At 35.0% G+C, this 25438-nt stretch overlaps 2 protein-coding genes across 2 annotated transcripts; one reads left to right on the forward strand and one right to left on the reverse strand.

Annotated features, from left to right (window-relative positions):
* Positions 1–4171: 4171 nt before the first annotated feature.
* Positions 4172–10377, forward strand: LOC117928825 (uridine 5'-monophosphate synthase-like). Its single transcript, XM_034848859.1, has 6 exons — positions 4172–5027; positions 5974–6057; positions 7646–7728; positions 7825–7912; positions 8012–8266; positions 9906–10377. Exons 1-6 carry the CDS (start codon positions 4227–4229, stop codon positions 10044–10046), a joined length of 1452 nt encoding a protein of 483 aa, XP_034704750.1. The 5' UTR covers positions 4172–4226; the 3' UTR covers positions 10047–10377.
* A 1211-nt stretch (positions 10378–11588) lies between these two features.
* Positions 11589–24549, reverse strand: LOC117928124 (golgin candidate 6). Its single transcript, XM_034847986.1, has 20 exons — positions 24380–24549; positions 24221–24282; positions 22984–23036; positions 22619–22746; positions 22475–22527; positions 21676–21822; positions 21510–21583; positions 21346–21415; positions 20976–21029; positions 20774–20869; positions 17675–17725; positions 17517–17603; positions 17273–17389; positions 17119–17190; positions 16346–16531; positions 16061–16164; positions 15831–15879; positions 15319–15384; positions 13520–14284; positions 11589–12485 (listed from the first exon to the last, which is right to left on the reverse strand). Exons 2-20 carry the CDS (start codon positions 24242–24244, stop codon positions 11934–11936), a joined length of 2748 nt encoding a protein of 915 aa, XP_034703877.1. The 5' UTR covers positions 24245–24282; positions 24380–24549; the 3' UTR covers positions 11589–11933.
* Between the last annotated feature and the right edge of the window lie 889 nt (positions 24550–25438).

Genomic DNA, 25438 nt, shown 5'->3' on the forward strand with positions numbered 1-25438 from the left:
ATTTCTTGTGTCAAATTTTTCTGTCTTAGAGGATGAGGGGGTGATGACACAACTTAAAATGAAACCATAAACGTACATGTCTAGGTGCAACCAGAACTTCAACTCCAGCAATCAACACAATTGGAAGCTTAACCCAAAATATAGCTGTCTTTTTAGTGTTGCTTAAGTTACTTATGCTAGTGAGAGAAAATAATGTATAAAAAATGAAATAAAATACTTTTTGTGTTAACACGTGAGTCCCAAGCTTATTTCGTCATTGCGTATTTGAGATGTTCTCTCATAAATGGTTTCCTTTCAAATGATGAGTGGCTTCTTACATCTCTCACCTCTCTTGGAATCTGGATGATGGAGTCCCTAGCCTCCTTGGAACGTCATGCAGGAAATGGAGCCTAAATATTTTAATAAAGTAGACGATATCTGAGTGATGGATGCTAATTTAAAGAGAAAGGAGAACACTGAAGAGTTAATGATGGAATGACAAAGTGATTTTGAAGATTTGCAAAATGAAGGGACTGATATGAATGTGCTTGAGTTACTACGACCTCATAGAAATCTAAAAAAGCTCATAGTTGCTTTGAGGATATCTACTCTTTTAAGGTTATAGAAAATATTAGAGATACTATGGATATTAATTTAAAGAGAAAGGAGAACATTGAAGAGTTAATGGTGGAATGAAAAAGTGATTTTGATTATTTGCAAAATGAAGGGAATGGTATGAATGTGCTTGAATTGCTATGAACTCGTAGAAATCTGAAAAAGTTTATAGGCGAATTCTATAGAGGAAGAAACTTCCACAAATAAACAAGAGTTCTATCGATGAAGCCAAAATAATTTTGAATTAGTCAATTCCACCTCTCATGTTAGCTCTTGGTATTCTTAAACTTTTAAGCTCTGTTTGACTTCAACTCATTTAAAATAAAATAAAAACGCTACTTCAACTCATTTAACTTGTTTTAATTTTTATATATAAAGATTAAATAATTTAAAAATATATAAATTCTTGACTAATTTTAATTTTATTTGATTTCTTTCATATGTTATATAATAAAATAAGGCATGGAAACATCTTCTTTCTTTTTTTAATATTTTTTCTTTTTCTTTTGGTAGAAATCACTTAATATGTTTTTTAAGGCTTTTTTTTCCACATTTACTTCGTACAATATTGTACTTCAAATAAATTTTGTAATTAAAATATATAAACGAAATCACTTATAATGATTAACTTAAAAAAGGTGTAAATTAATGTCATGAAATTAATTTGAGGTTAGATTAGTCAAGATGTAATATAGGTTTTCTTTTCTTTTCTATTTTTGGAAAGAAAAATTAAAAAATATATATTTTATTTATATGTTAATTTAGAAATGAGGTGTATCAAACCCAAGGATATGAGAACCAACCTCCCACAACTTCAAATTAACAGTTGTGAGAATCTGAAATCCCTGCCATTCCAAATGAGAAGCCTCAAATCTCTTAAAGGGCTAAGGATATGGGGATTTGCCCCCCAACCTAACATCACTTGTTGTTGGAAGGTGTCACAACCTGGAAACGCCCCAATTCTATGTAAGAATTGACCATTATGATGTCTTCTCATAAATATAGCGAATGTGTAAGTTTCTTCACCACATACCTGGGTGTCAACACCCAGTGGTTGAAATCCTAAGACAGAGGTGTTTTTAAGGAGAAAGGAGGAACTCTGTCTCAGCATTGCCTACATCTTTGACATTCAACAACATGACCTTGTGAGAAAATTCCATGTATATTGAATTATTTGCTTTGCACATAGTGTCAACTACATGGTCAAAAGCCATCATCATCAAAGTCGCACTTATTTTAGAAAAATCATAATTAATAACTTAACTTTATAAAATTCAAAATTCATACATGTGTATAAAAATAATTAAGATTTTGTACATTTTTCGATCAAAGCTATTACTTTTAACTAGATACAATATTTTAAAGAAATAATTACTACATTTGATCATCTTAAATATTACATTTGACCGATGAGTACAAAAAACTTGAATTATTTTTATAGAAATTTTAATCTTTTTTTCTAAGTGAATGAAACACAATTTTCCTAATAACATTTCCCTTAACTTCGGTTTTCATTTTTCTCTTTTTGAAAAATTAAATAAACACACTTATCCTCTAAAATATAATAAAAAACCAATATATTTCCTATTTTTTATTTTTAAAATAAAAATAATAATAACTTCAATATAATATAAAATAGCTCTTATTGTAACTCATCTTATGACTTTAAAAATTATATTTAAATTTTTTTTAAGATTTAGGTAATAAATTTTTTTAATACCTTAATTTTTTTAAAACTATTTTTAAAAATTATTAAATTTTAAACTAAAATTCATAGAGTTTTCCATTTTATATAGAATATTTAAAGAAAAACGTATGAAATATTGACAAAGTAAATATGAGTAAATCTCAAAAGAAAAATGCAATCCTCCATTGAAGTGACCACTAGAAAGCCTTACCCTTGAAAGTGGATAGCAGATAACAATGACTTTGTTAGCGAATACCCTAAAAGTAAAAGAAAGGAAAGTTGGGGTGGCTTTTGCTTTCACTAGCAAGTGGCTGTCATCATCACTCAATTGCAATATTATCTTATCATTATCTCAAAGAAACTTTTTTATACTCGTGAAGAACGTTGCTTCAAATTCCCCTTCACCATACAAGATATAGCCTATTAACATCCTTGGGAAATGAAAGTAACATTTTTTTAATTAATTTTAAATCATAATTAAAAAATTCAAATTAAAAATCAAAATTTTTAAATATTGTTTTTAAAACACTATTTTTATATTAAAGTTCTAATTTTAAAATACAATTTCCAAACAAAGCAATTAATCTATTGTGTTAAATTCGAAGTTTTAAAATATAATTTCTAATAATTTTGTTTTTATTTTGAATATTTATTTAAAACATGATTTTCATTGGATATTTTGACACCCATAAAAGCCACTTTGAACCCACACTCTATAGTAGAAAAATTGAGGAGTGGTTCGGAAAGACTTGGAATGCTTTTTAAAATCTTGAAAATGGCTTAAAAGTGATTTTCAAATACTATTTAATAGATATCATTTTTTATAAAATACTTCTCAAACCACTAAACTTTAATACAAACTTAAAAGTGATTAAGTTAAATTGACGTGATAAATTCACCTTAGGTGGAATTTGGGTGGGTTGATATGACCCAACTCAATGTTTAAGTGAGTTTAGACAAATATCAAGGTTGAACTCGGGTTAAGTTTTTTCAATCCAATTTTAATTTAGGTTGGGCTCAAGTTAAGATTCAAATAACCTGAACTTAATCCAATTTAATTTTTTTTATTATATTTATAATGCCTATTATCTTTAAATTTTAAAGATATCAAGTTATAATTATATTCATATACTTTTTCAATTTTTTAGAAAGATATACAAGTTAATTTAATTTTATATTTTTTATTGTTATTTTAAAATTTTGTCTTATTTAATATCTAAATTTTGATATATATATATATATATATATATAAATGTTTTTTAAAAATCACTATAAGTAGATTTTGAAACATGTAATCCAATCAATCCAACTGACTCGGGTTTGATTTAACCAATTCGAATTCAATCCAAATTTAGAAAAATAAAATTGAGGTTGGCTTACATTGAATACCTTGAGATAGCGATTGGGTTGGGTTAAGTTGGACTTGAATTAATTGTTTTGTAATTCGAGTTAGACTCGAGTTATCCATCAATTCGACCAATCTATCTAAGTTATAGACTTATTTAAACTTTTGATATGTAACTCTACTTATAGAAATAAAATGACTAAATTATATAATATTTAATTATTAAAATATTAATGATGATTTGAATTAAATTGATTAATATAAATAAATAAATTTCTTATCTTCCATGGAGAAGATTTGAACAAATATTTAATTTTTAACAATTAAGCTAAAAAATTAATTAACTAAAAAGAGACAAACCAAAGTTAAATATGAAGGACAGAAAATATTTTTATATTTTATAATATTTCTTGATAAAAAAATAAAATAATTTAAATATTTATTTTAAAAATTTTGGAATTTTTTTTTCAGATAAAATAATAATTTAATTTTTGATAGATGTATAAAATATTCACAAAATTTGGATGCCCTCGGTGCTTTAAAGGCTACACCAAACATGAGTCTTTCTTCTCCTCACAGGCGATTGAAGAGGGTGAAGGGATGACAAGCTCGGCAGCATCATCATCAATGGAGTCTCTCATCCTGAAGCTCCATGAAATTTCTGCCGTCAAGTTCGGCACCTTCAAGCTCAAGTCTGGCATCACCTCCCCAATATACATTGACCTCCGCCTCATCGTCTCCTACCCCACTCTCCTCCGTGAGATCTCCCAAACCCTTGTCTCCACCATCCCTTCCACCACCCACTATGATGTCATTTGCGGCGTTCCCTACACCGCCCTCCCCATCGCCACCACTGTCTCTGTGACCACCGCCGTCCCTATGGTCATGCGCCGCAAGGAGATCAAAGACTACGGAACCTCCAAGGCCATCGAGGGCTCCTTTAACCCTGACCAGACCTGCCTCATCATTGAAGACCTCGTCACCAGCGGCACCTCCGTCCTTGAAACCGCTGCCCCGCTGCGTGCCGCGGGGCTGAAGGTGGCTGACGCTGTGGTTCTTATCGATCGGGAGCAGGGCGGGAGGGAGAATCTGGCTGAGAATGGGATAACGTTGCATTCCTTGATGAATCTCAGGGAGGTGGTTGGGGTGTTAAGGGAGAAGGGAAAGGTTTCAGAGGAAACGGAGGCGACGGTGCTGAGATTCTTGGAGGAGAATTCGAAGGTTTCGGTGCCGGAGAAGGCTAAGGTTGCGGCTAGGGTTTCGTCGTATGGGGAGAGGGCAAAGCTGGCGAAGAATCCAACGGGGAAGAGGCTGTTTGAGGTGATGGTGGAGAAGCAAAGTAATCTGTGTTTGGCTGCAGATGTTGGCACTGCTGCTGAGTTGCTCGACATTGCTGAGAAGGTTGGGCCAGAGAAAATTTTGTTCTTTTTTAATTTTTTAATTTTTTTGGTTTCTTGGTAAAATCTTCAAACTAGTATTCTTTGTTTGGCTGGAAGTGAAAAAAAATCTGAAGTTGAATCAAGCTTAGGTGATAGAAGATTGGAGTGCTTTGAGGTCCCAAATCATTAAGAGATGAGTTTTTCCTGTCCTTTTATTGTATTTTCTCAGCAACCAAACAGAGAAAATGAGAAATTAATTTATATTTTTCACCTTTTCACGTGGCTTAGGTATTTGAATATAAGAATATCTTTAGGCAGGGTGTTGGGTATTTTATCATTCCCTTAGGTTTTGAGATGTGTAGTAGGGGGAAATGTTAATTCTACTGGGGCCGTGACATGCTCTGATCATAGTATAAGCATCTGCTCTGGAGCCACTCTCCCCAGATTGGTCCCACTTGCTTTTGAGCTGTGTTTGATCAGAGTGCCCAAAAGATGCCTGAACTATTTTTGGGCTCAGCCTGGTTGGCCATAAAGTTTTAGGCCCAACCAGTTTTTGGGCTTGGCCCAGATTTTGGTATTCGAGCATTGGACCTGAATTTCTTGTCCAAAATAGCGTTTCGGCCTGCCCTTGGCTTTTGATGTTCAAGCCTGTGACATGTTGACTTCAGTTGGATCTTCCTGAAAATGTGAATTTAAGATTGGTGGAATACCTGCTGTGGCATTGACATTGAAACTAGAAGATTGAGTTTCCATTTTTTGTGGCTCATGCTGTTGTCTTCAAGATATGACTAAGTTAATATTGTGAAATAGGAGAAAATCCTCAAATAAAATTTTCAAGTTAAAATTGTAATGTTTAGTTCACAACACGGTACAACATTTTGGTGAGGAGAAGATTTGAAACGAAATGTAGAATCTACTAGGTTAAAAGTTACCTGTTGTTGCTGATGCTGCCTTGGATATTCTTGCAGGTTGGGCCAGAGATCTGCTTATTGAAAACCCATGTAGACATATTCCCTGATTTCACCCCAGATTTTGGTTCCAAACTTCGATCGGTATGGATATACTTTAAGTTTCCTTTGACCAAGTTTTTATTGTTTTCTTGTTTTTGAATATTTTACTGTTTGGAATGAGTTTGCCTTGTACAAGATGAACACTCTGTTTCTTTGCGTTATAGATAGTTGTAGCATGCACAGATTATCTACTGCATGTAGTTAGCAAAATTTTTCCACATTGCATTGGACTGTTCTATTGCACCTCACATAAAACTTGAAGAAATAAATTGCCCATTTTAAAGGGGGTCCAAATATCACTAATGATGGTAAAGGTTTGAATTGATGCCATTTTGTGGAATCCTACTAATCCTATACCAGCAATGCTGTCGATGCCTCACAGTTCGTTAATGGCCCCATGTTGAATGATGGGCTACATTATGGCATCATTGAAATTCAATGGTACAGGAGACTTGCCCTGAATATATATATATATATATATATGTATGTATGTATGTATATTCTTTTATTGGATTGGTGATCTATACATATACCTAACATGCACACGCGCACACACACACATTTGGTGGTGATGAAATTTTTTTGTCAGTGATTTATCAAATAGATTAAGGGCACAAGAATTGGGGTTGAGGTGGGTAACCCATGTATATAATGGCAACTAATAAAAAAAAGCGTCAATGCAATAATTCACCCTGAAAACTTTTCTTCCTGCCTATAATCATAAAAATAGAGAAAGTTCAGTTTTCTGAAAAGTCTGAAAGTGCTTTATAGTACCCTTATGAATTATATCTCAGAACATCATCATAAAACAAGATACCGAAACTATGCACGATTGTGAACCTTATCTCTTGATCACTTTCTACAGTCCACCATTGCCTCCTTGACATTTTCCCACTCTCAACCTGATAATATGTTAAAAGTTGCAGCTTCCACATTCAGTCTGAATGATAGGTTCTGAAAACATAAGATCACTATAGACCTCTCTTTACCAGTTTACCTCTTAACTCATATTGTTCTCAATTAAACTCAATCTTTCTTTACCATAATAAATTTGCTAAATAATATCCATTTTCATGTCTTCTTATGGAAGCCATGTAGCTTGACATGTATAAAGTAGCAAATAGGGAGAGAAATGATTTATTTTTTTGGTTAATGGGATGTAGCATTTGGCAATCTTCTTTGTTTTCATATGTTGTTAAAATGGTTAACATGGAAAAGCTTTCTTTCTGTGTTTCCCATAGGCTATGTAGCATTATTTAGGGGAAATTTTCGTTATTTTTACTGTATCATCTCTTTTGGAATTAAATTAGGCTTATAAGCTCTGATAAAAACAAGCCCTTTAGACCTGGCTCAAGTGGTAAAGGGATGGGGAGGGTTTGTGGGAGGTGCTAGGTTCAAGTCCCAGTAGGGACAAAGATTTACCTAAAAAAAACAAAAAAGGCTCTGATAAAAAGAATAGGCTTGTAAGCATAGATATTCTCTATTTGCTTTCTGTCTTTGAATTGTCAGGCATCAATGTTCCTTGTGCAATAGCAGTTCCGAAGTTCTGAGTTTTGTCATTAGCTGATTGGGTAGTCTTATTGTAGTTATTGTTAAGTTATTGCTGATTGTGTGTTTAATCCTTTTGAAGATTGCAGAGAAACATAACTTCTTAATCTTTGAAGATCGTAAGTTTGCTGACATTGGTAACACAGTGACCATGCAGTATGAAGGGTGAGTCTCACTTTTCCTGCATCTGGTATGTCTTAATTTCTTTTTCTGTTGCTTTTCTTGCATTTTCTTAACAGCTCTTGGCACTGCTGTTTGCAGAGGTATCTTTCGGATATTGGACTGGGCAGATATAGTTAATGCTCACATAATCTCTGGTCCTGGAATTGTGGATGGTCTGAAACTGAAGGTTTGCATTAATAGTTTAACCTAATATCAATCTGGACTTGTAGAAAAGCCTTGGAACTATTGTTTCTCTAATTTCTTATTACTCTTGCAATGTTCCTAGGGTTTGCCTCGTGGTAGGGGCCTGTTGCTTCTTGCAGAAATGAGTTCTTCTGGTAACCTTGCCAAGGGAGACTACACAGCTGCAGCAGCAAAAATTGCTGAGGATCATTCAGATTTTGTGATTGGTTTCATTTCAGTTAATCCAGCATCATGGCAAGGGGGGCCAGGAAATCCAGCATTCATCCATGCAACCCCTGGAGTTCAAATGGTGACTGGTGGTGATGCATTGGGACAACAATATAATACTCCATATTCTGTAAGTTCTGTTCAGTGGTTGACTTTATTATTCGATGGATTCTCTTCAAATTGTTATACATGTTTTTCCAGGGGGTTTGCACAATTCTCCTGTTTTTTTGTGAAAGTCTACTAGAAAATACTATACTTATGATGTTTTTTTCTTTTATTTTTTTATATTTATTTTCTGCTGAGGGGACACAAGTTGGGTTGTCCATGATCCTTAACCTAAGCCAATAGGGGGAAAAACCCAGGGACATATCTAACTCCCAAAAACCATCGAACATGTCCAATTACTCTCACATTCTTATTGCTAAATTGGGTGATGGTATTTTAAATTCTGGCTTTGATTTATTTATCTTAAACATTACATGTAAAAAATTTGCTAGCCAAAGAAATGTTTTTTGTTCTTAAGGTGCCAACACTAAGTTAATGGATGTGTATAATGGGAAGTAGAGTTAACCTGGGGAGAAAGAAATTAGGAATTATTTGATTCAAATGAAGTGCTTACTGGATGCATATAAGCTTCTTTGAAGTTGTGGAAGGTTGTGATCATGCATTAAAACAATAAGAAGTGGATGTTAGGAAAATGTTGGACAAAATATAATATTCCTGAGGATCAGCATGGTCATGTCGGCATCTACTGATGCATTGGGTGCAGACATGCACTTATTTTTCATAAGATTTCGTTTTCCAGTTGAAATATGAATTTTCATAATATGTTGTCCTCTAAGAGGGATGACATATTGAAAGGATTCTTTGTAAAGGTCTGTCCCTGTAGATAATGTGCTACATACCTGGATTGGTTCTCTTATCATTTTGAGGCTATCTTGATACACCAGTAATTTATTCTCTCGTGGAATAAGACAAAGTCTCAATATGGGGTCTCCATAATGATCCAACTGGGTCAATTGAGAAAATGGCAGCCATGCTTATAGAAAATTTTTATTTAAGGTCCAAATGGTATATGATTCTCCTTGAGAGAGATTTATTAATGTGATTAGTTTACTAGTGTGATTAGTTTACCAGTCACAATGCACTTCAAGTTGGTGTTTAATTTTCATAGTTGCTGATGCAAAATGATTTTAAGTCTTCTGTCAGACTGCTATGAGTACATGTTGAAATGAATGTACAGAAATTAAATATCAGAAATGAAAAAAGATTGCTATGCAATTGAAATTGAAAATCAATAGAATAATTTTTAAAGCATATAAGACCCCAATAATTTCACAATCTCAGTCCTCTATTAGTCCTAAAACTTCATGATCCTAGCTATTGACACTAGGTTAAGAAGTTCCATGACTATCACATGATCTGTGACCCAATTAGTAAACCTCATGATCCTAGCTATTGACACTAGGTTAAGAAGTTACATGACTATCACAAGATCTATGACCCAATTAGTAATCCATGATAGTAAATATAACCTAAAAAATCAAAAGCAAATAAAAGAACAAATTAAAAGCTGAAACTCAATGGTAATTAGAGACCCAAGCTAAGCTAACTTATGGATCTGCTTGTCCTTGGTAAGCCTCTTGGATGTCCCCAACATACAAGCATTTTTTAACTAACTCATTGGTGACATTTCTTTATGCATTATTACATTTATCAAAAAAAAAAAAAACATTTCTTTATGCATTATTATCTTCTTTATGTTTCAGGTAATCCATGATAGAGGTAGTGACATCATAATTGTTGGGCGTGGAATTATAAAGGCAAAAAACCCTGCAGAGGTAGCTCATGAGTATCGTCTTCAAGGTTGGGATGCTTACATGGCTAAATGCAAAACTGACTCCATTTAAGTTTGCTCCCTTGTTTATTTATGCCCACATTAATTTGAAGGGCAAGGATGACTGAAGTTTTGTGATTTTAGTTTTTGTTGCATTGCACATGTGGGGTCATGTAAACCCACAGAACCAATCTCTCTTTTTGTTGCAATGTTAATTTGGTTGAGCTCTGTTCAGCTAAATTTTGATAGGTGTTGATGCCACATGTATGTATGAATTTCTGGTTGGCCCAGCAATGGTTCCAGGTTGTTACTTGTATAATGTGGCAGATTAAGCTTATAACTCTTGAGCGTCCTGCTTTGAAAATATTAAAATTTCAGAGCCCTTTTCAGGGTTTATTATTGTTTGTTGCAATGACATTATTCAATTAGGCTTCTGGCTAGTTAGGCATGACACTATACTCCAAATTTTATTAGACCTTGACCGGAATGATCGACCTATGATAGGCCCTAGGCAGGCTGCACTATACAGATGAACATTTGATGGCCTCTAGAAAGTATATCTAAATGATGTGGTTTATGGAAAATGGATACTTAAGCATGCCAGCAGGTGAGTTCCATGTGCTTGCACACATACACCTAGAATTTCTCCAACACTCTTAATCCATATTAGCGTTCTGACGTAGGAAAATGAATTCATATGGGTGATACATTCATTGTTTGCTTTGTTTCACACAGAGATAAAGATTGTTTTGCTTGTCTCTGTACCCCTGAATTTATGGTTTGTAGTCCAGTTCACTTTTTTGGACTTGAGGTCATTAGACAGACATCCATGTAGCATGAGATATACCAAACACAAACAACCCAGAGTTCTGTATACAGCCAACCTTTGTTCGCTGAAGTCACAAAGGAAGCTATTATGGGTCATTTCCATTGCTTATTGGCTACTTTTTGTTTATTTTTCTCTTTTTTTTACACTAATTTTATATTTAGCAGATTTTTTTAAAAATAAAACATGCTCGTTAAAACCTGAGAAACATATTATGCGTCGATATGTAGGAAATAGTGGCAAGTCCTGTATGGGTCTTGTGTTGCATGGTGTCAATCACCCTTCAAAGAATTTCCTCAAACCCTTGTCAAATTAAAATTAAAGGTTAGCATTCATAACCTGAGAGTAAATAGGGGTGAAGGTAGCATAATCCACAATAATCAGGTTCGAAACTCTTAAAAGGCCACTAAAAATGATCTAAATGTTCCCACACCCAAGTTCTTGCGAGTCTGCTGGAGTCTGCTGTTGTAAATGTTGGTATCTTTTTCCTGAGAAGAGAGGGCAGTAGGGACAGTAGAGAAAAGCTATTCAAGTCTTGAAATTTATTTTTCATTCGAGGAAACAGACACTTCAATATATAAGCGGAGATGGGAGGGTGAAATGTATACTGATGTTTGTTTCACAATTCCACTTTACTAGGCCAAGGAAAAAATAGGGAAAAATATTTTTACCCTTCTTTGGGATCTCAAAGTTCTTGACGGATGTTTTCAGAAAGCAGGATACGCTATTTTTGATGAATGATTTTAAGAATTTATGACACTTCATTACTAGCATATGATAAAGCTACACTAGAGCATAAAATCTGGAGAGCCCAACAAGATTACAAGAGTCATTTACCGGTTTCCCCACACCATTGTTTTTTGTCTGAACATGGATAAACACTCATATTCACAGACAGGTAAGGGTAGACAAAGCAAACATTAACATGAATGATCCAGGAAGGTCTCAAGGAATAATAAATATAAGCCCACCTTCAGCAGATGATTATATAGTCCCCAGTGTTTCACCATCATTAGCAATACCAATAGACTGTACAATTCACCAAGAAATGTACAAAGGAGCAGTCAACACAACCAGCCCTTGCTAGGAAAAGACTAACTTTAAACATAGAAAAACTCACAAGAAAAAGTATCATCAGTCTTCTTCGTCTTCACTATCTTCAGGTAGCCCCATATCATCACCAATCCCCTCAAGCAGTTTGTCTACATCCTCTCCTAACTCCAGCAACCTTGCACTCAGCTTCTCCACTTTGCTCTGCTCTTGCCCAAGGCACACAAGCAAATCATTCAACTCTGCTTCACTCTCCTTCTGGGCTTCTTCCCTTGCCTCTGCCTTTATTGCCTCAATATCAGGACTTGGGGTGGCCCCTCCACTCTTTAAAGCTTTCACCTCCTTTTCCAGATGGTAATTGGCCTGTTCTAGACTGTTGTAAGCATCAGATAAGCTCTGCAGATCAGATTCCATCTTCCCAGCTAAATTTTGATACATGGATGCCTCAGATTCGACCTTGGCTTTCTCTGTCTTGAGCATCTCCAAACGTTGAGATGCTTCTTGAAGATCTCTTCGGAGTGTCTCCACCTGAACTCGCTCTGAGGCACCACCAGCTCTCTGCTCGGGTTGGGAAATACTGCCCCCACCTGTCTTGGCCAGGTCCTCAGCCAAATTTGCATTCCGACCAAGAAGATCCTTAAAGGAAGGGAAGAAACACAAAAAGAGCCAAGTCACTGGCAATTGAATACATGCTTAAATAAATGCACATACTGCTATTCTTTTCATCTGAAGTCTTATAGTTGTAATTAATTATTTTCCACCTAGCACTTGGAGAAACATCATGATAAGGACCTCAATGCAATTTACCAGATGTTCTAGAACCTTAACGCAATTTGGAGCAAAGTTTAACATGGAATAGCTAGTGATGATTGAAGCATTTCATTTGCTGAGGAAAATGAAGTTGTGTAATTGTGAAAATGAGTGAAGCAAAAGATGAAAGAACTTGACTGCCTTATGGGACATTAAAAAGGGTAGTTGCAGTCCACAAAGGCCATAACAAGAGATACAGCTCCAGAAACACAACTTAATGCGCTCCACTATTATAAGTTCCTGATCAAAATAGTCGGGATGGCATCAGTTCAGGATAACAAGAAATGAAACTATCTAAGATCGCTTGGCCATGCGCAATGAAGACCAGAAAATGCATCAGCCATGATTATGATGAGTGATATAAGTTGAAGGTGTCAAAAGGACAGGAAGGCCAACAAGAACATGGATCTAAGAGCGTACGAAAAGATAAGGAGTTGGCAGAGAATGTGGATATAAACAGAGCCATATGGTGAAAAGAGACTCATGTAGGTCTGATTACAGTTAAGGCTTGGTAGGTATTCGTCACCAACACCGGAAGTTGATACAAATACAAACTAATATAAAACCAATTTAGCACCAACCATCAGCTAAAGGACCAAAAAAAGTTGGATGGATATAGTCCTAAGCCGTCACCAACACTAGAAGATAAAAGATGGCTTCTGGAGTGAAAAGTGACACAAGTACAAACTTAAGTATGACCCATCAAATGGCCTGTTCAATTCTATTGCAAAATGTGGACATGAAGAAGCAGTGTGCTTCATGCTAGCCTTTCTTTTTCTTTTTTTTTCGCTTTCTTTCTTTCGAAAGGTTAACTTTTATTAAGAAACAATTCCAAAACACACAACTTGTATGTGAAATACCTGTATCTCAGAGCACTGCTTCTCCACAAATGACTTCAACCGCTTGATATAATCTCCATCACTTTCCCCACTCTTCTGTTCTAATTCCGCTGGCACCACTGCCACCTTGCTCTTTGGCTGACTGTAAACCTCTATAATGTTTTCTCTAATATCCAACTCCAATTTTTTCACAAGGTTAACAAATTGAGCATCAAAAGTTGATATGAGAATTGGATGGTCCTCATTATGATTGCTTGAATCATTCTCCTCAACATCTTCAATCTCAGCCATACTAGCGGCATTAGACCTTGTTAAGGCTTTACGGGGCTGGGCTGGCTTTGCCGAGGAGAAAAGAAAGCTTTTTTGCATCTCATCAAACTTCAGAAAGTATGAAGTCAGTCCAACTTTCTGGCTTATGGAATCAACTATTGTAAAAGCATCCTTCCCACTTTCACTAGACTTATTATAGAGAACACATTCACCCAAGAGAACTGCTGTCAGCCCCCTTATGCACACAGTTGCAGATGGATTTGACACTAACTCCAGCAGATATGTAAGGTGGGGGCGTGAATCAAGGAAGCAGTGTACTGCATTTGGGCAATCTGCTAGCCAGGTGACCAGAAGTTTCAGAATAATAGGTTGAACATACAGGTTTCCAGTTGGGCTTGACTTTCCATCTTTACTTTTCATGGAAGATGCAAGAGCCAAGTACTTCACCATACGGTGCATTAATGGCTCTGGGGCTCCAAGGGAAGGCATAGGTGCCTCAAGTTCAATTCGCAGGACCTGCAATTTTTGTCCAAAAATAAAAATGTTATAAGGAGACCACCAAAGAACTTCATGCATGGAACAGATCAAATATTTAAATTTTCTTTTGTTTGTTGTCAGAAATGAAACATATTACAAGGAAAAGGAGATACAGAAGGGAAGATGATATCTAATCATTGATTTATTCATCCCCAAATTTTTTACTTTCTACATGCACAAATTTAAGTTTTTTCTGAAACTTTCCATTTTGTAAGTAAATATTTCTAAAGATGGTAAATATTTGGGATGGAAGGTGGAAAGCAGAGCAGGTCAGTAGACAAAGAAGACCAGCAGTAAGCTTAAAGGTGCAACTCTCTCCACAAAAACACAACTTCAATCAACATCCATAGCTGCTAACAACAAATAATATGTGAAGAAAAGCATGGCATTTACCAGCAAAGTTCATGGAATCAAAATGAAACTCAGGAATAAAGAAATAATATAAAGCTAAAATAGAAATAAGCAGTGAGTATTTTTTTTTTTTTTTTCCTTTTTGATAGTGAGGATAACATTAATAAGTTTAAGAATTAATCGTTTAAAAAGGATGAAATGATCCCAAATTTGTATATCTAACCTCTCCAATTAACTCATTTTGACATAAATGTCCTTCAATATTTTGATTATTTACATGTAAGTTTTAAAATAGAAGGTTATTTTTACAAGAAAAAAGTGAGGATATTTTTATCAAAATTGGGAATTTTTTAAGCTAAAAAAAAGTGGAGGGTTAAATTTACAAATTGAGGATTATTTCATCATTTTTAATCAAATAACCTTAACTTTAAAGGGAGAAGAATTGCCAAATATTGATGCACAATATGGGATTTCAAATTTCCCTCCAAGAATGGAATGAAAAATAGCAAATAGGGAGGAGGTGAAAGAACTTAACTCCAGGTTAGCTAAAAGGTTGTCCATAATTTTCAAGGGCAATATTTTTTTTTCTTTGTACTTTATAATTATAAAAACAGTACTCTCGAACTGAAAAGCAGAAGCGAAAAGGAAACATAATGGCTTACCCTTTCCTTGCACTGTATATTGTTCTTCAGTATGTAAGAAAGAACACTAGCAGCTCTGCAGCAAGTCTGCAATTCAAAATATTAGTTGGATGCTTTCACGTAGTAAGCAGCAAGCAATGAAAAAAATAATGCTATGTGGTGCAGATAAAATATTAAAGATTATCAATGAGATTATCAACGATGTTATGCAAGTAAACAAATAATACTGAGATATAATTTAGTCCCTACAAAGAGAAAAGGAAACAAAGGGTGGGTCCAATTATTTTCAAACTGGCATATAACCACTTCAGGGCAACCATCAAACACCAACTGTCTCAGTAAGGCTGAGGATTGAGTTTGATGATTTCCAAACTGGCAGATAGCCAGGCAAGAATCAAACACCAGCTGTTTCAGTACAAGGCTAAGAATAGTATCCCCTTATGAAAGGACAATGTCCTAAATGGAAAAAGGGGAGAAAATTTGTGCATGCATTTGCTCCTTTATTATGGGCTTACTTTAAGCAGTTATGTTACCTCAAGATCACCATCATTTTCATTCATTGTAAGACCACGTAAAAGCATGCTGCCATAGGAACAAAGTATTGAAAGATTATTCCTCAAAAGTAGCTAGTAAAGATGAAAAAATGGAAACGGATAAGTTTAAACTAATGCAATAGAAATTGATACATCATGAAATATTAAAATCTCAACATGCACTTATAGAAGTAAAATTGCAGTATTGAATACATTAAGAGTCCACAAACCTCCCAAATGACATGTTCACGTCCTCTTCAAGTGGAGCATGAGTCATTAAATGTGGTTGAGGGATTAATGTGGATGCCAACACGGTTTGGCCATCAGAATTTTTCTGCTTGAATGAGGTAAGGAAACAAATTTAAAAATGAATCAAAAGTGGGATCAAGGTGCAATGGTTTACATGATTGAAAAAATCTAGTCAGTAATTAATGTACAAAGTGTGTGCAAAAAGGAAAAAAACAAATTATTAAAAAAAAAAAGACCAACTGAAAGAGCAAGTATGCAATATGAACCTCACAAAAGCACTTAAAAACATAGTCAGCTGCAATGAATTCTTGCACACTAGAGGTCCGCAAAATGATACGGAGAATAGAATTCAGAGCAGGTTCTACATGTGGCTCCTCTCCAAGGACTTTACTTGCAAGAGCATCAAGATTCTTAGGGTATCCAGCAATCAAATCACCAATGCATTGAAGTGCCTGACAAAATATATTGATGGAGTTTTAGAGAGGTATGAACTAATTTAGACATTTAAGAAAGAGATGGAGAGAGGGATAGACACATTAGGAGGAAGGAGAGATGTGTAAAACCCTACATGACACTTTCAGGCCCCACATGCTTGCACATTTAAACAATACAAATTTGATAACAAGTTTAAATCAATTTAACATTTTCTGATCTAAAATAATAATAAGAATAATAATTAATAAATAAATTTAATCTTACAGAAAGGTTGACAGGATATAATATAACAAATAAACAAGACAACATTACCCCATATATGGGGTAAAATTTCAGCCGGTACCAAAACCTATCATCAACAACACTAAAAGTGAATCTGGAGTTCTTTAATAAGGTCTGAAGCTGCTTACATTTGCACATTGCAAGTGAATCTTTTAACTATGTGTGAGAGCTACCAAAGCATATAACTCGATGTAATAAAAGCGAATCTACATTATTCTTCACATCAATTCCAAAGCTGCTTATGTTCTTTTATTAATATTGAATCTTTTAACTCAGAGAGAGACAAAAGGAGTGGAGGGGTTGTTCCAGATAGCTGTCTTACCGCACAACGTACTGCAACAGGAGCCCATTGGCTCTCAACTCCCAACATCAGAAGATGGTCCAAAACCTTTTTCTGCAATCGGTCCAACATAATAGGCGAATGAGGTGATAATTCTCCAGGTATGACCATAGCAAATAATGAGTTTGTAACAAACCTGAACCAAGACTGTTTTATTGGTCAACAACCTGTTGGCATCTTTCGTAGACTCGGCTTCTGGACCTCCCATCAGTAGCAAGTTAATGGTTTCCAATGCACTGAGAAGATTTATCGTCTACTGGCATGGTGTTTGTTTAAAAACGACAAAAAATGACCAGTAAGGTTTTATGATATCATAATCAAGGATCTAAAACGTCAAATCATAGCAACCAAGTAGAGTTACAAACAACTGAGTATCTAACCTTTTGTTGTGTAAAACTGTAGGTACTTCCTCGAAGCTTCAGAATTGATATCAGGGGGTCAAAGCCCATAGTCTCTCTCAATAGTATCTAAACCACAACATGCAATGGTTAGGGAGGGGAAAAAACAGCAACCATATACAACAACAAAGTTGACAAACCTGATTAGATGCATTATTACGGAGGAGATTATTCAACAATTCAAGACAGTCCTGAGAGATAGCAAATGTATTAGTAACATAATCAATGCATTCACAGAATTCTCTTCACTTTTTTTGTTTTTTTGGATATGCACAGGAACGATATACATATAAATAAAAACAATTTACAGAATGAGATACAGCAAAGGCCCACCAGAGGCCGTAGATCACAGGCCTCTAGCTTACCTTTCTATGGAAAGGAAGCTTTAAGTACGCACAAGCAATATGGGAAGTATACAAAGGATACCAAACAAAAAAACATAATCATGTTTTCATATATCATGCATAATATTGCATTGTGTATCAAAAAATTTTCATATAGTAAAAACTCAAATAGAAAAATACGCATTTATGTACATATGTATTGGAAACGTGAAGTACTAAAAACGATGCCCATGGAGTGATGTGTAAGGTTGACATTGAAAAGGCATATGATCATGTGAACCAAGGCGTTTTGCTATCAATTCTTGAAAAGTTGAGCTTTAGGTCAAACGCATAAATGGATCAAATGGATTAAGTGGTGCATATCTTATTTGTTCTTGTTAATGACACTCCCTCTAGCTTTTCTCAACATGGTAAGGTCTTGAGATAAGGGTACCCTTTCTCTCCCTACTTATTTATGTTAGCAATGGAGGCCCTTAGTCACCTTCTTAAGAAGGCCAAGAGGGAAGCTACCTTTCGGACTTTAAGGTGGGGGGGAGAGGCAGCAAGGGGTTGGAAGCATCCCATCTCCTTTTCATTATTGATATTATTTTACTTTGGGAGACTTCTCAAGATCAAATAACCAATTTATGTTGGTTGTTCATGTGATTTGAAGCCATCTCAGGGCTTAAAATAGATTCAGATAAAAACAAGTTGATTTCAATTGGAATGATAAACAACATGGTGGAGTTGACCACTGAGAATGGTCGTAGGGTGGAAGAGCTTCCAACTACTTACTTAGGTTTTCCTTTGGGTGCCTCTTTTAAATTGATGTCAGCTTGGTATGAAGTGGAAGAGCATTTCCAAAAAAAAGCTATCAATGTAGAAAAGGCAATATATCTCCAAAGGAAGGAGACTTACTTTGATACAACACATATTATCTATGTATCTATTTTAGGCCCTTATTTGGCATCTCAAGGAAAGTTAGATTAAGATGAGGAAAGATTCAAAGAGATTTCCTATAGGGAGGTGGTGCTCTAGAGAAGATCCGCATCTAGTAAAATGGTCTATTGTTTGCACAGACAAGAGGAAAAGGGGTTTGGATGTTAGATGTCTCACTTTGCTTAACAAGGCCCATCTTTGCAAGTGGGGTTTCGGAAGTAGGTTATAAGTAGTCAATATAGGAGGAAGAAGAGGAGGGGGTGGGGGGTGGGGGTGCTCTTGTGAACTAAAAAATGCATATGTGGTCAATTTATAGAAAGCTATTAGGAAGGAGTGGGATCTCTTTAACTGTAAAGATTCCTTTTTTATGAGATAAAGAAAGAAGGGTAAAGTTTTGGAATGATAGGCAATGTGGTGAGAAGCCTTTGTGTGCCTTCTTCTGCTCATTGTATGCCTTAGCCATTTCAAAAGAGGTGTGGGTGACAAACTTATGGGACCAAATGTGTGAAGGGGGTTCACTAGAACCCTCATTTCTCTAGGCATTTGAATAACTGGGCGTTGGGCAATATGGGACATTTTCTTTATAGACTACAAGGGAGGTCAATGAATAGGGAAAGAGGATAGGGTGGTTTAGTTGGATTCTAGTAATGGAGCCTTCTTCGTCAAAGCTCTTTATTTTATCTTAAAAACAAGTTGTTCAATTCCTTTTTTATTAGGGATTATTTGGAATTCTAGATTCCATCTAAGCCAATTTTTTTTTGCTTTGGAAGCCAATAAGGTAAGGTGTTGATTTTAGATCAGTTCCAGAGAAAAAGGTGGCTGTTGGTAAGCTTGTCATATTGAACAACCAATTTTCCTAAAAGCTTAAGCTTATAGGATTTGGGCCCACAATACATATAATGCACTCTAATACCCTCCCTCACTTGTAGCATCCATTTTTTGCCTACACTTGGGCTTAATAAATTGAGTAAATAAACATATAGTGGTGAGGTTCAAACATTTAAACTCCCACCAACCAAGGCTCTAATATCATGTTGAATCACCATTTTTCCTAAAAGCTTAAGCTTGTATTGTTAGAGGTCACAATGGATATCATACACTCTAACGATAAACAAATGCTTTCTTTGTAAAGTCAAGGAAGAATCTATTGATTACATTTTTCTTCACTGTTGCTTAGTGTATCCTAAATTCTTTTTTCCACAGTTAAAGGGACTCCACTAGGAGGAAACAAACTAAACAAGGTGTGGATAGCTACTCATTTATGCATTTTTTTCATACACCATGGGAGAAAAGGGATCAAAGATTGTTTGAAAATGAGGGAAGTTGGACCAAAGCCCATAAAGCACTTTTTTCAATAGTCTTTTCTTGTGGATTAAGTTTTGCATAGATGAAGGCTCCATGCCTCTAATTGATTTGTTGATTGGTTGGATTGTTGATGAGGAAGGGAGTAGCTTTCTATGTTCTCTTTTCTTGGTTGTGCCTTTCGGCGCCTATTGTATATGTCCTCTATATTTTGATGCTATTTCCTTTGGTGCTTTTTATATAACGTTCTCACTTTCTCCTTTAAAGTTTTTTTATCATGGTTTTAAAAACTGGACCAGACCGACTGGTCCAACTATCAGCCGATCAGGGTTCTGATCCAGCAAATTGGACAGGAAAGTGATCGAACCAGAATCAGACCGGTTGAACCGACGGTCTGACCGGTTCCCTCCAAACCGTCCTGTTCAACCATTTTTTTTCCTAGTATCAAAACAAATTTTAAATGTTGTAAAGATTTTGACAAGGTAATGAATTTTAAGAATCAATCTACTATGTACTTAAATCATTATATCTATTCCATGTTGAAACAAATATCTTACAACCTAAAAACCATGGATTGCACAAGTCAACTAGCAGAAACAAGTATTTCATCAGCAAACAAGCAAATTAGTTGTCTAGACCATCAAATATAAACGAGACTGCAAGGCAATGGATCACCTGCACAACAACACCTCCTTCTGATCCTCCTTCCTCCTTAATGATGCTAAAGATCTTCTCAAATGCACCCTCAAAGACCAAAATTTTTTGAATTTCCTAAAATTATTGAATTATATTAGTTTGAGGCAGAACTAAACACATTGTAAGGAAAGGTACCAGAAAAAAAAAAAGGTCAAACAACCATTAAACAGAAAAAACCCACCTCAGCTTCACGGGTCAAGTAAGTAAGAAGTAACAAGGCCTCATTCCTTATAACCTAGAAGAAAGAAAAAACAAATATTTTACCAAAATCCAAAAGCAATGAAGAAATGGAAACTGTTTTTAACTTTTTTCTTTCTTATAAAGTTCTGTAAAGCAAAATGTCCAGAAAAATTTTCAATAATACTTTTTGATGTATAAATGAAAAGGTGAAACCATAACATTCATGGGTTAATCAAGAAAACAACTGAGAAGTTACACTAAAAGTATTTATGATTTGATATTGTAATTTCTAGAAAGCCCAATTAACTTTAAAAAAGTAGCAATTATAATAAGAAAAGGGTAAAGTATGGTTTTGTTAACCAGCTTCACACCTCACGATCCATAAGCATATCCATAAGCCGAGTGATACCACGAGGAATAGTCAGAATTGCTTCCTGTAACCTGAACCAGAATTCAGGACGATTCTTTTCCAAAAGAAAAAAATGATAACCTAAAGTTCAAGTACAAGAGCAAAAAGTATCTGAGGAAAAAATACCTATTAGGCGAGTTTGTAAGAAGAGCTGTCAATAGCTGAAGTGTATAATACCGTATATAGAAATCCTCCTCCGTCTGTCAAAGTACCAAAACAACAATTAAACTAACAAATAAGCCAATCAAATTGGTTAGCTAACATGTTGTAGGCCAAAATAAAGAATTCTCACCAACAAACTCAGAAGAAGAGAAATGTTTTCTGCTTCTCTGGAAAGCAAATCAGTGTTCATTAAAGCTGGTTGAACCTCATTCTTTGGCCCTTTTCCATGATCTATAGGAGTCAAGGCACTTACAAGAGTTTCTAGAGCACCTCGAACCTACAGGCATTCAATGCAAGGACATTTTCTCTCTTCAGAGTATAGTAAAATGAGGATAAGGAACATATTCATGTCAAATTCATAAACATTACAGGAGATAGGGAAGATGGAAAATGACCATCTTAACATAAGCCAACATTGCAAAAAATTACAGTTCCATACAAATCATTTTCCATCAGTTATGTAAAACATCCAGTCAAATAATTTTACCAATCAGTGGGTTAACAAACTGGACTGCTATAGTGCTATTTTTAAAATAAAATATGTAAATTGCTTTAACTATTAAAAAAATCTATTTAAGGTTTTAGAGTTAACAAGGTTAGTTAATTTGAAATGTTAAATTTAACTTTATTGTTACAACTATAATTTCATTTTGGCTGTATCATTTCTATATTTCATGGTTTTTATTTTAGTAAATACATTTTGCATATGACAGCCAGCACAGATGGACTAGAAGAATGATTGCTACTCTGTTTACCACTTAAATTTATATTTTGTTCTCCAGTTTATTTGTTTAAACAGAGATCATTAGGCATCCATGAACCAGAAAAAGTATCAAACGGAAAACATGGGAAGTGGTGAAAGATAAAAATAAAAAATAAAAATGGAAGATAGTGGAAGATTAAGAAACAAGGAAGAGAAACTGAGAAACCATTTCAACATCATCACGCTCTTCCTTCAGGACACCCATGAGTATTGGAAAGCCTGCAATAAAGGGAAAATGAAACATACAATACATCACATAAATGATAAAAAAAAATTAAGCCACTTCATCAATATGCAAAAACCCACTCACCCATTGCTCCAAATGCTAGCTGGGCAGCACGACTTTCTGCTACAACAGACTGCAGTTCAGCAACAGCAGTCCTTCTATCTTCTGCTAGCGCACCATTGCTTATACGATCAAGCAAGCGTTCAACATAGCTATTGATACAAGTTGTAAGTTATCAAGGTTCAAGATATTGGATTGGAAGAAAGGAGGATATTTATTTATTTTTTTATGAAATTCACATAGCATAAAATTCTGATAACCATATCTTCTATCAGTATATGCCAAAAATTGGCAGGCCCTCTACGGGATGGTGTTGCATCACCATGTCAATTATATACCCAGGAAATTACTTCAACCTAAGAACACGTCAACACAGAAGATCACTTTACCTATCTTCACTTGAACCAGAATTCTCATTTCCAAAAACCAGCCCAACCATTCCCTGCAGAAGAAATGCAACTTAATTACTCAGTAATATAAAATCATGCATAGTAAAATTTCTGTAACTATCATATAACTAGTTTGGCAATAAATGGACACCAAAGGAATACAAAACAAAATCCGTTCAATCACAAATTAACTTAGAAATGGGAGCAAAAATCATGAATCCAAAGGTTTAAAGCATTACTTAAGAAAAAGTAAAATGAATAATAGCAAAAAAGAACTATATCATTGACAAGTAAACTCAACAACCAACTGCTAAAAACAATTCCTGAATTCTTCACTTTCTACAACAATGTTTGCATGTTAAGTGCCCTATGATTGGTTGACTGTCAAGGCCGAATTTATAATTCTAGTACATGTGGACACTCGATGCAAAACCAGAACTATATCATGGACAAGTAAACTCAATAACCAATCACCCAAAACAATTCCAGAATTCTTCATCTTCTACAACAATGTATGCAAGTTAAGCTTCCAATGATGGGTTGAATGTCAAGCCTGAATTTAATTTCAAGTACATGTGAACACTGGATGCAAAACCACCAAGGGTTAGTTCCATTACCAGTTCACCCCTCTTAGAATCCCAGAGACAGGACGCCCAAGGCAGTGGCAATCTTTCTAGGCTGCGCACATTCTTAGACTAGACTCAACCAACATAAATGAACCAATTCAAGACAAAATCGACCATTACCCAACATCAATCTGGTTCCAACACCTTGAACCTGAATTCCTTGAAGTAAAATGACTTTGTTTGTTTATTTTTTTTCCATTCTTTATGGAGATATATTCAGGATTCAGGCTTAAGCAAAAAATCTCTAGACCCGAGTAAGTGGAAAAGAGAAATGAAAATCACAAAGGACGTGCTCGGATACTGCATGGAAACTGAATACCTCCGCTGTAATCTTTGTAGCATTCAAAAGTATATAATCCTCTAAAGTTGGACCATTTGAGACAATTGGAATCATTCCCACAACCGATTCAATGGGTCCTCTTCTATAATTCCACTTAATCCCCATACTCAAAAAAATTCCATATTATTTACATTGATCGGAAAGCTGTTTCTGCAATGACTGTTTCGCAACACAAAATGGAAACTCGATCTGCATGCTCTATAATCTATTCAAAGCACATTTCAAGCAAGAAAGATTGGAATAACTAACCCAAAAGAAAATTTCAACTTACCTTGTAACCAGAAACCAAATCCATTTTCCCCAGTATCCGAACACCCGAATTGTATCAAAAACCTAAACCAAATTCAAAAAAGGTCACCGCACACGATCTGATCAGAAACAATTAGGGTTTCGAGAACAAGAAAATATAATAGAAATTTACGTCAATGACCTGAAACTAGCTAGAAGAAAGAGAGAAAGGAGAGTGGGCAACTGAGTTGACTAGGATAACGCGGTGGTGAACACCGATCACCGTCGTCGGAAGTAGTAAGGATACGAGAGGGCAAGGGTTTGGAGCTGCAAGAGAGGAGAGGGAGGGACAACGGAGATAGAGACTTGATTCGACGGGTTGCAATATACGTGAAAATTTTGCAAAACAGGAAATCATTTCCCATCTCAATGACCTGTACAACCGGTTGCCACTTCATTACAGCGCAAATGACCACATGGGAAATGATCCCATACTTTCCGAAATTTTATAGGTGTTACACCCTTCTTTCAATTGGTTGAACTAAATATAGGATATTTTTTGAAGATACATTTACTAATTTATTAAATTTGCCTGAGAAGAATGCCCTTGTCTTACAGTGGGAGGGCAACTCCTATCAAAAATTTTATAACCAAAATTAAAATAATTTTAAAAAAGTAAAGTTGGAATTTTGAGTGGACAAATCTTTTGAGTAGTAACGGGATACTTTAATTCATTCACGAATATTAAAAAGTGTGATCTCAATAAGTCGCGCAAAACACAATAATATTCAACATTTACTAGAGAATCAGAAGCACCACTGCTTCCAAGCATCAATAGAATCGAAAAAAAGGGGACAACATATACACCACTTTATCACCATTTCTAAGGCACTTTCTAGGTCTCCCAAATGAAAAAAAAAAAAAAAAACTATCCAAAAACGAACCAATTTTATTCTTATAAAAAAACTCAATTATCGCAATGAAATTTAGAGTCGCTAAATGCATCATGAAATTGGATGAGAGAGAAAATGCTTAGTATGTGCTTTTAAAAAATCTATTGCCTCCTCGGTAAAAAAGAGATTTAAGATAATTTTTTTATTTATATGCATTATGCATACTTTTTAAACCTTTTGTTTTTCTATAAATAATTTCTTTATTTATATGAAATAAAACACATTTTGAGATAATTATTGTGAATTATTATAAAATTTATATAAAAAATTCAATTTTTTTCTTAAAATTAGAATTTTTTTTCATGTTG

This window comes from Vitis riparia, chromosome 13 (assembly GCF_004353265.1).
Source record: "Vitis riparia cultivar Riparia Gloire de Montpellier isolate 1030 chromosome 13, EGFV_Vit.rip_1.0, whole genome shotgun sequence".
In the NCBI taxonomy this organism is placed as follows: domain Eukaryota; kingdom Viridiplantae; phylum Streptophyta; class Magnoliopsida; order Vitales; family Vitaceae; genus Vitis; species Vitis riparia.

Excerpts from the sequence above, each read along its gene's own strand:
- LOC117928825 (XM_034848859.1), top strand. The coding sequence starts at position 4,227 with ATGACAAGCTCGGCAGCATCATCATCAATGGAGTCTCTCATCCTGAAG. Across the intron at positions 6,058-7,645 it reads TTGGTTCCAAACTTCGATCG|ATTGCAGAGAAACATAACTT; the intron begins GTATGGATATAC and ends ATCCTTTTGAAG. Across the intron at positions 7,729-7,824 it reads GTGACCATGCAGTATGAAGG|AGGTATCTTTCGGATATTGG; the intron begins GTGAGTCTCACT and ends TGCTGTTTGCAG.
- LOC117928124 (XM_034847986.1), bottom strand. The coding sequence starts at position 24,244 with ATGGATTTGGTTTCTGGTTACAAG. Across the intron at positions 22,747-22,983 it reads TCTGGTTCAAGTGAAGATAG|CTATGTTGAACGCTTGCTTG; the intron begins GTAAAGTGATCT and ends TTGTATCAATAG. Across the intron at positions 17,390-17,516 it reads ACAGTTTTACACAACAAAAG|ACGATAAATCTTCTCAGTGC; the intron begins GTTAGATACTCA and ends CCATGCCAGTAG.